Source organism: Pseudomyrmex gracilis, unplaced genomic scaffold (assembly GCF_002006095.1).
Source record: "Pseudomyrmex gracilis isolate BER0280 unplaced genomic scaffold, ASM200609v1 scaffold_721, whole genome shotgun sequence".
NCBI lineage: Eukaryota > Metazoa > Arthropoda > Insecta > Hymenoptera > Formicidae > Pseudomyrmex > Pseudomyrmex gracilis.
Genome location: NW_018021305.1, coordinates 20,156 through 33,547, shown reverse-complemented (window position 1 = coordinate 33,547; position 13,392 = coordinate 20,156). Strand labels below are relative to the sequence as shown.

The 13,392-nt window shown below is 32.3% G+C and overlaps 3 protein-coding genes across 5 annotated transcripts; 2 read left to right on the top strand and 1 right to left on the bottom strand.

Annotated features, from left to right (window-relative positions):
• The first annotated feature begins 296 nt into the window (after positions 1-296).
• On the top strand, positions 297-5,775 carry LOC109861385 (ras-related protein rab7). 3 transcript variants are annotated; one of them, XM_020441012.1, is made up of 6 exons: positions 297-455; positions 1,469-1,654; positions 1,730-1,948; positions 3,391-3,528; positions 3,666-3,794; positions 4,940-5,775. In XM_020441012.1, exons 2-5 carry the CDS (start codon positions 1,475-1,477, stop codon positions 3,750-3,752), a joined length of 624 nt encoding a protein of 207 aa, XP_020296601.1. In that variant the 5' UTR covers positions 297-455; positions 1,469-1,474; the 3' UTR covers positions 3,753-3,794; positions 4,940-5,775. The 3 variants fall into 3 exon arrangements, with proteins under 3 accessions (XP_020296601.1, XP_020296600.1, XP_020296602.1); XM_020441011.1 differs by having other exon boundaries at positions 3,666-5,563; XM_020441013.1 differs by lacking the exon at positions 297-455 and adding an exon at positions 474-779 and having other exon boundaries at positions 3,666-5,563.
• Positions 5,776-8,343: 2,568 nt separating this feature from the next.
• LOC109861388 (mitochondrial import receptor subunit TOM40 homolog 1-like) lies at positions 8,344-9,559 on the top strand. The gene has a single exon (XM_020441018.1). The coding sequence runs from the start codon at positions 8,560-8,562 to the stop codon at positions 9,535-9,537; it is 978 nt and encodes a 325-aa protein (XP_020296607.1). The 5' UTR covers positions 8,344-8,559; the 3' UTR covers positions 9,538-9,559.
• A 437-nt stretch (positions 9,560-9,996) lies between these two features.
• Positions 9,997-12,701, bottom strand: LOC109861387 (endoplasmic reticulum lectin 1). Its single transcript, XM_020441017.1, has 6 exons — positions 12,337-12,701; positions 12,027-12,200; positions 11,401-11,925; positions 10,765-10,929; positions 10,451-10,690; positions 9,997-10,342 (listed from the first exon to the last, which is right to left on the bottom strand). The coding sequence occupies exons 1-6, from the start codon at positions 12,466-12,468 to the stop codon at positions 10,100-10,102; spliced, it is 1,479 nt and encodes a 492-aa protein (XP_020296606.1). The 5' UTR covers positions 12,469-12,701; the 3' UTR covers positions 9,997-10,099.
• Between the last annotated feature and the right edge of the window lie 691 nt (positions 12,702-13,392).

Sequence of the window (13,392 nt, the reverse complement as noted above, 5' to 3'; positions counted from 1 at the left end):
TTTGTGGAAATACGGCTAAAACCAGCGGCTGAAACCGTCGTAAAAAATTACAATAGGATGGCCGCTCTCAGGTTTCTCTCTGATATTAGTAATAAATCAGAAGTCAGAAGCAAGAAATTGACTAATCACAATCGATTATTCTTCTGTGATTTGTCTGTGATTGGTCAATTTCTTGCTTCTGACTTCTGATTTATTACTAATATCTCATTGTAGAAGGCCCTTTAAACTATCGATACGAGCTATCGACTTTCTGAAGTTAAGTTGGAGAAGTGTAGTGCGCGAGCGACAATGCACTCGATTGCACTCGGTCGATAAAGGAGGCGAAGAGAACAGGTGACGACATCGTTGTCATACTCGTGATTTCATAACACGCCATTTTCCACCATTTTCTTTGTGTGTAAAGTGCTGGGTTGAGTGAGAAGAATTTACGCATCGTATTTTCTTCCGAGTACCAGGTAACGTGAGAGTTTTCGTCGCGCGTGAAACGACATGCGTATATTGTGTGGGTAGTTTCGTGCTTTGTATTTGCGCATCTCGTACGATACTGCGCGATTAACGCGTTGATTCCAATCGAATTGCTTAGCTCTTGTGACAGGTTTCTCAGAAGAACATCGCGGGGGTAGTTGAACGGATTCCGTTCCGTGACGCGAGAGAGTCGTTATCGCTTTTATTCGCGGTACATCTTTGTGACATCTAAGAAAAAGGATATTAATTTCCAAAGTGTTGTATATACTGTGATAACCGCCAAAAAACTTTCGCTTGCAAACCTCGAGCAGAAAGTTAGTCGTTGAATTTTTGTTTTACATATGTATTATACGTACGTCATTGTTACTTTGTAGATGCACTTTTTTCAACAACGTTTTGTCGGATGATTCATATAACAATCATCTCCTCTAAACAATTAGCTCCAAAAATTAGTTGTGTCACGATAGTCATTAGCTTTTAGTTTGTTTTGATGTATTTATATGATATTATATAAATAAACAGACAGGCGTGAACTAGATATACCATCAAAAGCTTTTTCCTTTTATGCTTTATAAAATTACTTATACATATATGCTTCATAAAATTACTTATACATATAGGCATATATACATACATATACACATATATGTAAAATAATAAAAACTATTAGTTTATTAACATAGAAGAGATGAAGTTTAAACACTTTTGAAACTTTGGAAGCTTAGAATTACTTTGACAAATATTTAAAACTTAATAATATTTTGATATATCAATTTTCAAGAAAAAATGATTAAAAAGTAAAGTCAGTAAAATTAAAAATTAAAAATATATTGTTACATATGTCATTTACATATATTGTTACATATGTTGTTTATTCAAGAATGTTTTTCTCTTTGTAGTAATCATATTTATCTTATTACATTATGTATTTATATATTTGTGATATCATTTTTAACTTCTAATTGTAATTCAGGAATTAATTTTTTATTTTGTGATTTTTCAGTAAATAATGTCATCTCGCAAGAAAGTGTTGCTAAAAGTTATAATTCTTGGAGATTCAGGTGTAGGAAAAACATCTTTGATGAATCAGTATGTTAATAAAAAGTTTAGCAACCAATATAAAGCAACAATAGGAGCAGATTTTTTGACCAAGGAAGTAATGGTTGAGGACAGAATAGTTACTATGCAGGTTATATTTATTATCTTAATAATGGTATGTTGTCTTTTTGTATCTTTAAAACAATTGTAAGTACGTCTGTCTCAGATCTGGGATACTGCTGGGCAAGAAAGGTTTCAGTCATTAGGAGTAGCCTTTTACAGAGGCGCGGACTGTTGTGTGCTAGTATTTGATGTATCTGCACCAACTAGCTTCAAATCTTTAGACTCATGGAGGGATGAATTTTTAATTCAAGCTTCTCCTCGAGATCCTGACAACTTTCCATTTGTTGTGCTTGGAAATAAAGTCGATCTTGAGTCAAGAGCAGTAAGTAGAATTACAAAAATAAATAAACTTAAGTGATTAATAATATGTTGAGAGGTGACCTCAGGTTCGATGTGGAGAATCCAAAAATGATTTGAAATAAACGGCTATGTCGAACCGATTGCAGGATGGTGTGCAATGATGTAGAATAATTTAGAACAAAACGTTTTGACTTTTTATTGAAGTCTTCTTCAGTTGTACACTGTGTGAGTGATGTTATTTAACAATTATTAAGTGAAGGATTGTATAAAAATTGTTTTTTCATATAGAATTTATACGTACCAATTGGATAGAATTAAAAAATAAATTAAAAAATATGTAGAGTGAGTCAATTAGAATTTGATGATGAAGTGAACAATCTTCACTGTCATTTAATATAAAATTATGGACTGAGTGTTGTTACTGTTGTTATGTGTTGTCTGTTGTTATGCATTGTCTGTTGTGTGTCACTTGTGTTTGTGAAGATTGTTTGTGTATGTGTTTACTTCCTCTATGTGTGTGTAATTAAATTAAAGTTATTTACTATCTTTCCCAATCTTATCCAATAATGATAAGTATATGTCATCAAGCGTTTCTGTATCGGTCATTAGATTTATGCTGTTTTTATGTATTTTTATATGAATCATCTCAGATGTGATTCTTTTGTAGAAATTTGATTCGACATCCAAAATTTTTATAGATTGCCAGTCGAAATTATGATTGTGTTCTATGGAATGTCTGACAAGTACGGACGTTTCAGTGTGGCCTTCTTTTACATTATTAGTGTTCTTTTATCCTAGTAAGAAGTCTTTTGGTATGGCCTATATAACATTTGTCACATATTACATTGGATGTAATAGACTACGTTTTTCTGTTTGTTTTGTGGAATTTGATCTTTGTGTATTCTGATAAATTTTGAGAGTCGATTCAAATTTCTATATGCTGGTAATATTCTGGTATTTTTCATTTTGATATTATCAATATGCTGAGATGTGTTCGGTACATATGGCATTACAAAATATAATGTACAGGTTCACTTTCTTGTTCGAGTATCATTGGTTTGGCATGCCTGTTGAGTTTTGTGCAAAATAGCGTTCTCAGTCTTCTATTCATTGTGTTGAATATTAGTTCTATTGGATAGTTGTTAATTAAGATGTTTATCACTAACTGTAAATTTTTTAAATGGAATTTAGGATCTAATTTTGAAGAAGACTTCAATAAAAAGTCGAAACGTTTTGTTCTAAATTATTCTACATCACTGCATATCATTCTGCAATCGGTTCGACGTAGCCGTTTATTTCAAATCATTTTTGGATTAAGTGATTAAGTTTTTTTATTTTTATATATACATTTATTTTATACATAAACTTATAATCAGCAACATAAATATAACATTAAATTCTGTCTTGAAAAATTGTGATATCAAGTAATTCTTTTGTTATTTTACATGTTCTTTTTGGATTTAGGTATCAAGCAAGAGAGCACAACAGTGGTGCCAATCAAAGAACAATATTCCATACTTCGAAACTAGTGCAAAAGAGGCTATTAATGTTGAGCAAGCTTTCCAAACGATAGCTAAAAATGCTTTAGCTCAGGAAAGTGAAGTAAGTATTCACAGGCTAGTGAATACGTAGTAGTATTTATTCAAGCTTATATTTAAAATTGTCTTAAATTTATCTAAAAATGATGTATGTGCTTTATTGGCCACGAAACATCTTATTCCATACTTTGCAAATCTTAGGTTGAACTTTACAATGAATTTCCGGATCAAATCAAATTGACCAATGACCAAAGAAGCAACGGCAGAGGCGATTCGTGCGCTTGCTAGGTCACAGCGATAATACCTGAGATGGCTAACAAGGATGCACAGGTCAGATTGTACATTTACATCACCTGCGCATGAAAGAACGCGGAGAATATATTGCGATGAGCTTTATGTGTGCGGGAAGTCTCATAAATACATTTCTTTATGAACAGATGTTATCAAAATAATCTTTTGTCCGCAAAATGTCTCAATATTGTCGAAATAAGTTTGTTAAATCACGTTAGTACACGATATAAAAAAAAAGAATAACAAGTTGACTCTATACGTAAAGGAGTGTGTACAAACTATTGACACACACACACATACACAGAAACTAACATATATATGTATATATGCGTATACATAGATACATATATATATATACATGTATATACACACAATTGTTTTTGTAAAATGTGCGTGAGGGAGGGGAGGAGAGTTGTGCGTGCGTGTTTTTTCAGACTTCCTGACTTAAAAAAATATCGCAATTTTGTATTATATACTCCTGCTGAATTTACGACTTGTCATGTAAGTCTCTATCTATACGTTATCTTTAGCTAGAAAATTCGTTTTTCTTTTATTATAATGTAATGCTCTCTTATCGGGTATGGCAAAACATATAAACACTTTTTTGTTTTTAGTTTTTTTTTAATTGTTATTTCAATCTTAAAATGATTTTTTGTAGTTTTAATTCATTCTTACACAAGAATATTTCAAGATTTTTTGAGACGATATTAGGAGTCGTTGTTGCACCAGAAAAACTATGTGGGTTGGGAACATATTGTGTGTTAGCACGATACTGTTAGTAAATTATATAATAAAACAATTTGCTCATAATTTGTTAAGTACAATTGTGCATTTATGAAGGTCTAGAGTATGTAGTTTATTACTCTTATAGATGAAACTTGAAAACTTGTCTCGCAAAAAGTAGTTCATATGAAATGGACTGAGAAAATAAGAGTTACAATAAAGTTGCTAAGATATACTTTCTAGCAATGTGTCGTAAGCTGTTTTAACAAGTTTGAAATTTACACGGATGCATGGTGTGAGCTCCTAACCTTTTTTTTTCTATATTGAGAATTCTCATTTTTTTTAAATTGAGATATAAAATTTATTGTTAAAAAATATTAATTTTTGTTGTGCACACAATATCAATGCAAAATATGTTACTCTTCGTTTAAATTAATTATATTACATCGTGTTTTGTTTAGGGATGTTTGTATGGCCATCCCGATTTAGAAAGAAAAAGAAGAAAATGCATTGCAAATGCGAATTAGAGAAATTTTCCTGTCATTGGACGTGTTGTCTGCAATACTTTTTGTGGAAAAAGTATTTTCGACACTCAGACATTTCTTCGCGCAAGCTCTGATTCCTCTTCTGAAGCAAAATTTCTTCTTGTACCGCGATGCACATAATGGTTTCTTAAATTTTTAATTATACAAACACAAAATTTATCATATAAAAAAATAACACGGTGAAATATATAATTCCAGTTTGCGGTGAATTAATTGTCAATTGTGTGGTCTATCGAATAATTCTATATATGCAGATTATATTTTGTATATAATACAACATATACTCCATTTAGGACAATTTAACGTTATACAAATAATAAATCTTTATATCCTGATAGCCATATCAATAAGTATATGCGCTTATAATATTTTAAATCTGTAGAGTTCTTATTACAGCAGTAATTAATCTTAATGGCGTGTGATATTTATTTTGACAAAAGAAACGAACTTTTATAGTTCATGCAGATGTGAGGGAATATTTACATGATGCTGTATCTCAGATTTTTGTAGTAAAGATAATTATATGCTCATTAAAATATGTTACATGTTTTAGATTCAATTTCTCCTAAAACAAAGAGAAACTAAGGTAAGCATTATAGTTTTTGTAGTAATAACGCGCGAGTATTGTGTAATATCATATAATATAATGCATCGCGGTACCAATAACGATTGTAATTTTATACTATTTGTGGTCTTCGGATTGTAATTAATCAGATATGTTATATTTGTTAATAACGATTGTATGTCATCAACAGGTTGATTGATTCTCTTCTATAAGAAGGTTTTCTATAAGGCTTGTTCTACAATACAGTCGTAAGAAATTGACCAATCACAATCAATTATTCTTCTGTAATTTGTCTGTAATTGGTCGATTTTTTACGACTTACGACTGTATTGTAGAACAGGCCTTATAGCCACAATTTTAAACATTTTTAAAAAAAATTTTTAAAAGAAAAATAAAACGCAATTTTTTAATCTTTTTATATGCTATTATTTGAATCTTATAGTTTAAAAATAAATTTTTTTTGTTTTACCTTATTAATATTTTAATTATGCTTTCTGCAGTCAAAAATGGCGCCTTGAAAATGGCGATGAAGGTGAATTCTCCAGCTTATACAATCATCTGAAACAAAAAGTTCAAAAAGATTCCTAATCTGTATGCTTGTTGCTTGTCGCTGTCGCAAGTAGCAGAATTGGTTGTTTTTATAAAAAAAAAAAAAAACAAAATGACGGCCATTTAAAACTTTGAAGCAGAAAAGTGCAAGGTTTTTGCTTATTAATGGTCGAAAAAATAAAAAATTTTTGTCAAACAAGCGCTACCTGTAATAGTGACAAGTATACAGAAAGAATATTTTGGAAGTTTTTGGTTAAGGTTACCGTGAACTGCATTCACTTTCACCATCTTTTTCCAAGACGCCATCTTTAATTGCAAGAAGTATAATCAAAATATTAATAAATTATAACAAAATAATTTATTTTTAAACTAAGATTCAAATAATAACAAAAAAATTAAAAAGATTGCGTTTTATATTCTTCATTAAAAAATTCAAAAAAACATGCTTAAAAGTTGACTGTTACATCAGAAAACCCCTTTAACGTTAACCAACACGGTTCGCATTAAATTATCTGTTATACCGAGAATTTCTCCTATAAAACGAATTTCCATTTACACGTATACTTAAAAATCTTCAATTTTAACTTTGCCGATAAATTTGTTTAAGAGTTCAGAACTTATATAAATCTTTAAAACAATCAAATTCGATCATTGATACTCGCTATTTCTAGGCCACCCTGTCTGTATAAGTATTCTTACAAGAAATTTATATAAATATTTAACGTGAAATATACATTTGCAGAATTCTAAAATTCGCATTACATTTTACATTTTTTTAGAAAGACTGAAAAAATTTCGAATTGAGAAAAACAACAACTACGCAGGGTGTCCTAAAACTAGCGATAAAAAGTTTTATTACTCAATTTTTCGGGACCGACCCATTTCTTTGATACTAGAACTACCGGTCAGTCAAAATGACTTGGTTTTAGATTTTTACTTAAAACTTACTCAAATTTATGATATTGCATTTCAGAAATTTTTTATGACTTTTGCAATATATAGAGAATTAAGTTTATCAATTTGTCCTTAAAAATTTCTAAAATGCAAAGCCATTAATTTGAATAATTTTTAAATGAAAAGTTATCACCAATCATATTGACTGCTTCGGTAGTTCTAAGTGTTAACTCAACTTTCCCCTGCTTCTCTCACTTTTCAGCACGAATTGCGCGATACTGTGTCAAATAAATAGTAATATAAATATAAATTATGTTGTTTTATTAATACTATCAATAGTCAGTTCGTAATGACTAAAAAACTTGAACTATATAATTATATAATTTATATACAGGATGTCCCATAATTGCCGTCTAACCGCTCGTAGATAGATAGAAGAGATTATTCTAACACGAAAAGTTTTATGCCACTTTGCAAGATTCGCAATACTTAACGAAATATTAATTAATAAAGATCCGCTAATCAGCGTAAGGACAGCCCAGTCTGTCGCACCGTAGCGACGGAATGGGAGGAACTAATAGAATAAGATGTGCATATATAGACAGCATATAGGCTGCGTTCGGGCAGCGCGCTATCCGCGCTATTGGCTGCGTTCGGGGAGCGCACTATCAGCGCTGTTGCATCATTCTGTTTTTATTGCTCATTAGATGTAAAACAAGGATAGAATGACGCAATAGCGCTGATAGCGTGCTCCCCGAACACAGCCATTGTATTCCGTCGCTACGGCGCGACAGACTGGGCTGTCCTTACGTTGGATGCACGCTGATTAGCGGATCTTTATTAATTTAATATTTCGTTAAGTATTGCGAATCTTGCAAAGTGGTATAGAACTTTTCGTCTTAGAATAACCCCTTCTACCTATCTACGAGCGGTTAAACGGCAATTATGGGGCACCCTGTATAATTCTATTTATAAAAATAGAATTTTAATTTCTTAAATAGTAATTTGTTTTTTTTCTTCTTTTACAAGAAATTTGTTTCACATGTCTCCTGATTGGTCAATTTTTTGATCTACCAATTTTGATCCAACTAGAAACTAAACTAATCAGTAAGAAGTCCGAGTTGTTTAAACTTTAACTTGATTTTTAATCTTATTAACGCAAAGAGATATTATCTTGAATTTATTTTTTTTATTAACTGTACACATATATATATCTGTTGTCTGTGTATGTGTACAAAAAATAATTTCAGACTCTTTGTTTTATAGATATAAAGAAATAAAAAAAATGATTGTTATGTATAAAAAGAAGTTCACAAAAAATCTTATTATATTTGTATTATAACTCATTATTTATTATATTATTTTGCTATACTTTAATAAATTGGTACCTTCATTACACTACAATTATTTTATTTATAACAAAATAGTTGCTCACAAATGAGTATAAGATCAAAATGAAGTTCAACGCGTATCGAATAGATCGGGAAAATTAATAGGTTACTCATCAAAAGCTGATATTTCTGTCATTATGGGCATTGTCCAGGCGCTTATAAACAAACGCGATGAGCTCTTTGTAATCCCTATTAATCAGCATAACCCGCCATGCATCCGTTGCTTCGAAGAAATAGATAGAAAGCCAGGAAATCCCAGCAGCTTCGAGAATCTTCATATAAAAACTAAGGCGCTATATCCGCAGAATTTCGAGGGTGCCTACTTGCTGCTAAAGAAGACATTAAGCAAACACTTCAATGTGACATACAAAATGACTTTGAGTTCCGTCACACCATACGGCCTCAAGTTTGGTGTGAACTACATCGGCACTAAGCGAGTGGAACCGTCGGAGAGATATCCGGTAATATCGGGCGAAATTACACCGAGTGGCAATTTAAGCGCTAGCTTCATGCACACACTCGGCTGTTGGTGTAGGATCAAGTTCGCGACTCAGATCGGTAACAAGAAACGTAAAGCCTTCAGTTCCGGCTTGGAGTACCGCTCGGACGATTGCACAGTAGCGCTGACTCTGGCGAATCCTGATTTTATCAGACTGCACGGTACATTGGTATTGCATTATCTACAAGCAGTCACGCCAAAGATCACGCTCGGCACGGAAATCGCGTGTCTGCGCGGATCGATGATACCAGGCGGTCAACAGACAGTAATGTGCGCCGCATTCCGACACAGCACCGGTTCTACCACATTATCCGCCACGATCGGTGAAACGGGTATTCATGTCTGTTATCATCGCAAGGCAAGCGAACAGCTGCAGCTCGGCGTTGAGTTAGAAACAAACACGAGGATTCACGAATCCGTCGGTACGATAGTATATCGTATTGACATACCGCATGCAAATTTTGTCTGTCGAGGATTCGTCAACTCAGAGACCAGTGTTGGCGCTGTATTTGAGAAAAAGCTGTATCCTATTTCAGAAGCGACGTTGATCGTAAGCAGTTTTTTGAATCACAAGAAGCAACAATTTCGCGTCGGTATTGGACTGAGTGTTGGCTAACAATGTTCTTAAATTAACTAGAATGATTATTATTTTACCAATTTAAAAATTTTAAACGTTTTTGAAGATGTTATTTGTTTATATTGGTTTTTAGAAACTACAATGTTATACCGAGTAGATGCGTGATCAGTCAAAGAACTTTAACTAATTTACGCGCGTGGCGTATATTTATAATTTTTATCTACTTTATATAAAAAAATGTCAGATGTGTTTATTACAACTTGCACAATTGGTGTGCATAAATAAACTTAATTGCACATATTAAATTTTTTGATTTGCATTTTATGTAATTGAAGAATATTTTTACGCGAAAAGTATTGAATATTTATATTATCGAATAGTTTGAAACGCGAGTTTTTTAAATAATAATAAACGCAAATGCGTACTATATATTCTTCTTACACTTTCAATCACACTTATTATAAATGTTTTATAGAATATAATTTTATACTCAATAAAGAATGCAAACGTAATATGATATGATTATTTCGTATTTAAATAAACGCCTTTGACTTTCAAATTGATATTGAGAAGATAAATTAATTGAACTAATTATTTTCATTTAATCATCAGCTATCCGTTCATCTAAATTGTCCTGCTCCACGTGTAAAGTTGTAGATTTTAATTTGTCAAAATTAGCTTGAAACTTCTCATTCAGAAGCCCATTTTCATCAGCATATTCCAAGATATCACAGATTAAAGGTGATTCAACTCCCAAAACGTATTCACAAATTTTTGGCTCCAATAAAAATAACGATACACTAGATGGGCTTGCAGTATGGTGCTCCACACACTTCAATTTTACCTAAAATTGAAACGCAAGAATAAAAAAAAATAGCATAAAATTACAAGCTATTTTTGTTTTGTTTTACATATTATGTACATTTTTCACATTTTTGATAATAGCACATACTTCAGTTTGCCTGGGAGCACCAGTATGATCGCAATTACTTCCATCGCTGTAGAAATGTGAGATATGTTTTCTTAATTCTATCGGTTTGGGTCTCTTATGCGGATGCGCGGCTATCCATTCTAGATGTTTTTGTTTGTCGAATCTCCCAAGGTTAACAATTGTCGTTGTACTATCTTTTTCCACATGATATTGAACAACGGAACGTCCGTAACAAAATTCGTATTTCCACCAACCGGTGCCCTAATAATTTATTAAAACTTATAATACATAAAATTGTTTATAAAAGCTACAATATAAAAGCGATGTGTACTTACTCCATGTAGACAATACTTTCCATTGAGGAAACTCTGGACAGGACTTACTTCAGCAGGACTAATACTTTGATCAGTTATTGTATTATCTAATTCATCAATATTGTCATGCTTATCAGTAATGTCAGCTAATGGACGTACTTCAACTTTTATTGTTTGTTCACCATCCTATAAATCAAATTTGTTAATCAATTCTGTAGCATGTACATATGTACACATGTATCTAACAAAATAACTAAAACATCTTTGAAACAACAAAAAAAAAACAAGATAATTTTAAATAATAATGAATTTTGGCTATTGAAGCAGTAACACTGTTGTTGGAGTGTATATATTAAAATCTGTTTATTAACAATTAGTAAATAGCATGAACGCTTTCGACCCTTGTATTAGGTCCCGTTCATGCTATTTACTATTAATTGTTAATAAACGGATTTTAATATATACACTCCAACAACAGTGTTACTGCTTCAATAGCCAAAATTCATTGTTATTTAAAAATTCTTGAAGCTCTATATAATCATCATTACAAAGATAATTTTAATTTTTTAAATTCTAATAAAAAACTTCAGAAAAATTGGAAAAGTATAATATAGCAAACTAAAAGAAATGAATGTCATATGCTTTTGTTAATTATACCCCAGATTGTTGATGTCGTAATTTCAGACTTTCTAATTCCATTAGTGCAAGAGATTTTGGTTTTTTCGGTGCATTGCCAACAGGTTGACATGTAATTTCATTTTCTCCTGTATTTTGTGGTTTATAATCTGGATGATCGCACAATAATGGCGAAAGCACTATTGCTTCATACTCGCAGGTCATTGTCTCTTTGAGTGAGAACACATCATGTTTACCATGTTTATAACAAACATATAACACCTTAATGATTCTTGGTTTTTTGCTCAAATCACATAGTGTACCATCAGTCATTTCAACTTCTACATATGGCATATTAATTCCCTCAACCTTTTTTATTGGTATATTAATCTTTCTATTAGAATCTTTAGCCTGTTCTTCATAATAAGCAAATAGCTTTGCTTTCTGCACTTTATCAAGTTTACCAAGAAAATATTCCTGCAACTTGCTCTTCTTTCCTTCTCTTTCTTCATGATACTGCCGCACATATTTACCATGGCACAACTCATAAGTCCAATATGACTCTAGCTATTTGGAAATAAAATGTAAGGTACTAAGCTGTACTATACTTGTTTTGTTACTAGGAAATTTTTAAAAAAACTTGTCTAGTATATTCTACAAATCCTTACTCTATAAGAGCAACTATCTTGATTAAATATTGTTTGCAAAAGCTTCATTGGATTTGGCCCGTTGTATGCTTCACCATACTCCTGTTCCTGTTCTGTTGCATTTGGAATTATGCATTTATATTTTTCATTATTTGCTGTAGTTATAAAATATGTTTCCACATTTGAGTGAGATTCCTGCAACAAGCAATTATATACTTCTCATATTTATTTGTTTTAGATAAAAACCAACAATTATTAATAAATATGAGAAAATCAATCTAACATATACTTACAGAAACCTACTCAATTGTTCGAACACATTTGTACTCACCAATAACTCTGTATCACTCTTTCCAGACCAATTTATTTTAAATATAACCGTATCGTCGAAATGTCGAAAATCATGTCCACGAACAACAGTGATGAAAACACACAACACATTGTAAATCCAATAATTTTTCATTTTTCTTTTTTTCTAATCACTAATCTATTATATTTTAATTTTTATAACTACTTTTCGGTTACGAGTAAATTTGGTTTGGTGCATATATGGCTCAAAGGACCGATTTAGGTTAGTCCATACGCCATTCTAAGATTTTTAATACGAGTAAATAGACCCGTGCGCCGTTTTATTTTATATCGGCGGCGGCGTTTGAGGTAAATTAGTGTGGCGGCGGCGGATTCGCCGAAAATTTTCTCTTTCAGCGGCGGCGGAATCGGCGGATGATAATTTATCGGCGGCGGCGGCGTAACACGGCGGCGCAAGGGTCTAGATTGTAGGAGTTAAGGTCTATCTATATAAAACGCAGACGCAGGTCGCAGTTAGCTGATTTCCCAGAATTGACCAATCCCGTAAGTCAATTGGCTGATTCGACAAACATGAATGGTCAATTCCGCGAAATCATCGGCCTGCGACTTGTGTCTGCGTCTTATGTAGAATGGCCTTTAGGCTGCCTTTATGGCTAGTCTACAATGAAGGTAGTAAGGCTGTAGAAAGTAAACTATTTTTCGGTGAAGAAACAACGGGAATTACGAAATGAGCAATTCCCATTTCGCACTACCTACTGCTTTACTATTAGCCAATGAAAGACGTGTGTTAAGGCCTGGTTTATGCGGGCAATAACTGTTAACTTATGCCGGAACCGGTAGAGTTTAACTATAGGATTCCAATACTTCTGTTTATACGCATTTGGCAATTTTGTATAAACAGAAGTATTGGAATCCTATAGTTAAACTCTACCGGTTCCGGCATAAGTTAACAGTTATTGCCCTCATAAACCAGGCCTCACTCTATAGGTCTGTTTTTCTTGCATACACTTTATACACTTTAGTGTAAAGTGTACACTTTAGCGTTTTTCTTGCCGGAAGTGACGTTGAGTTACGTCAT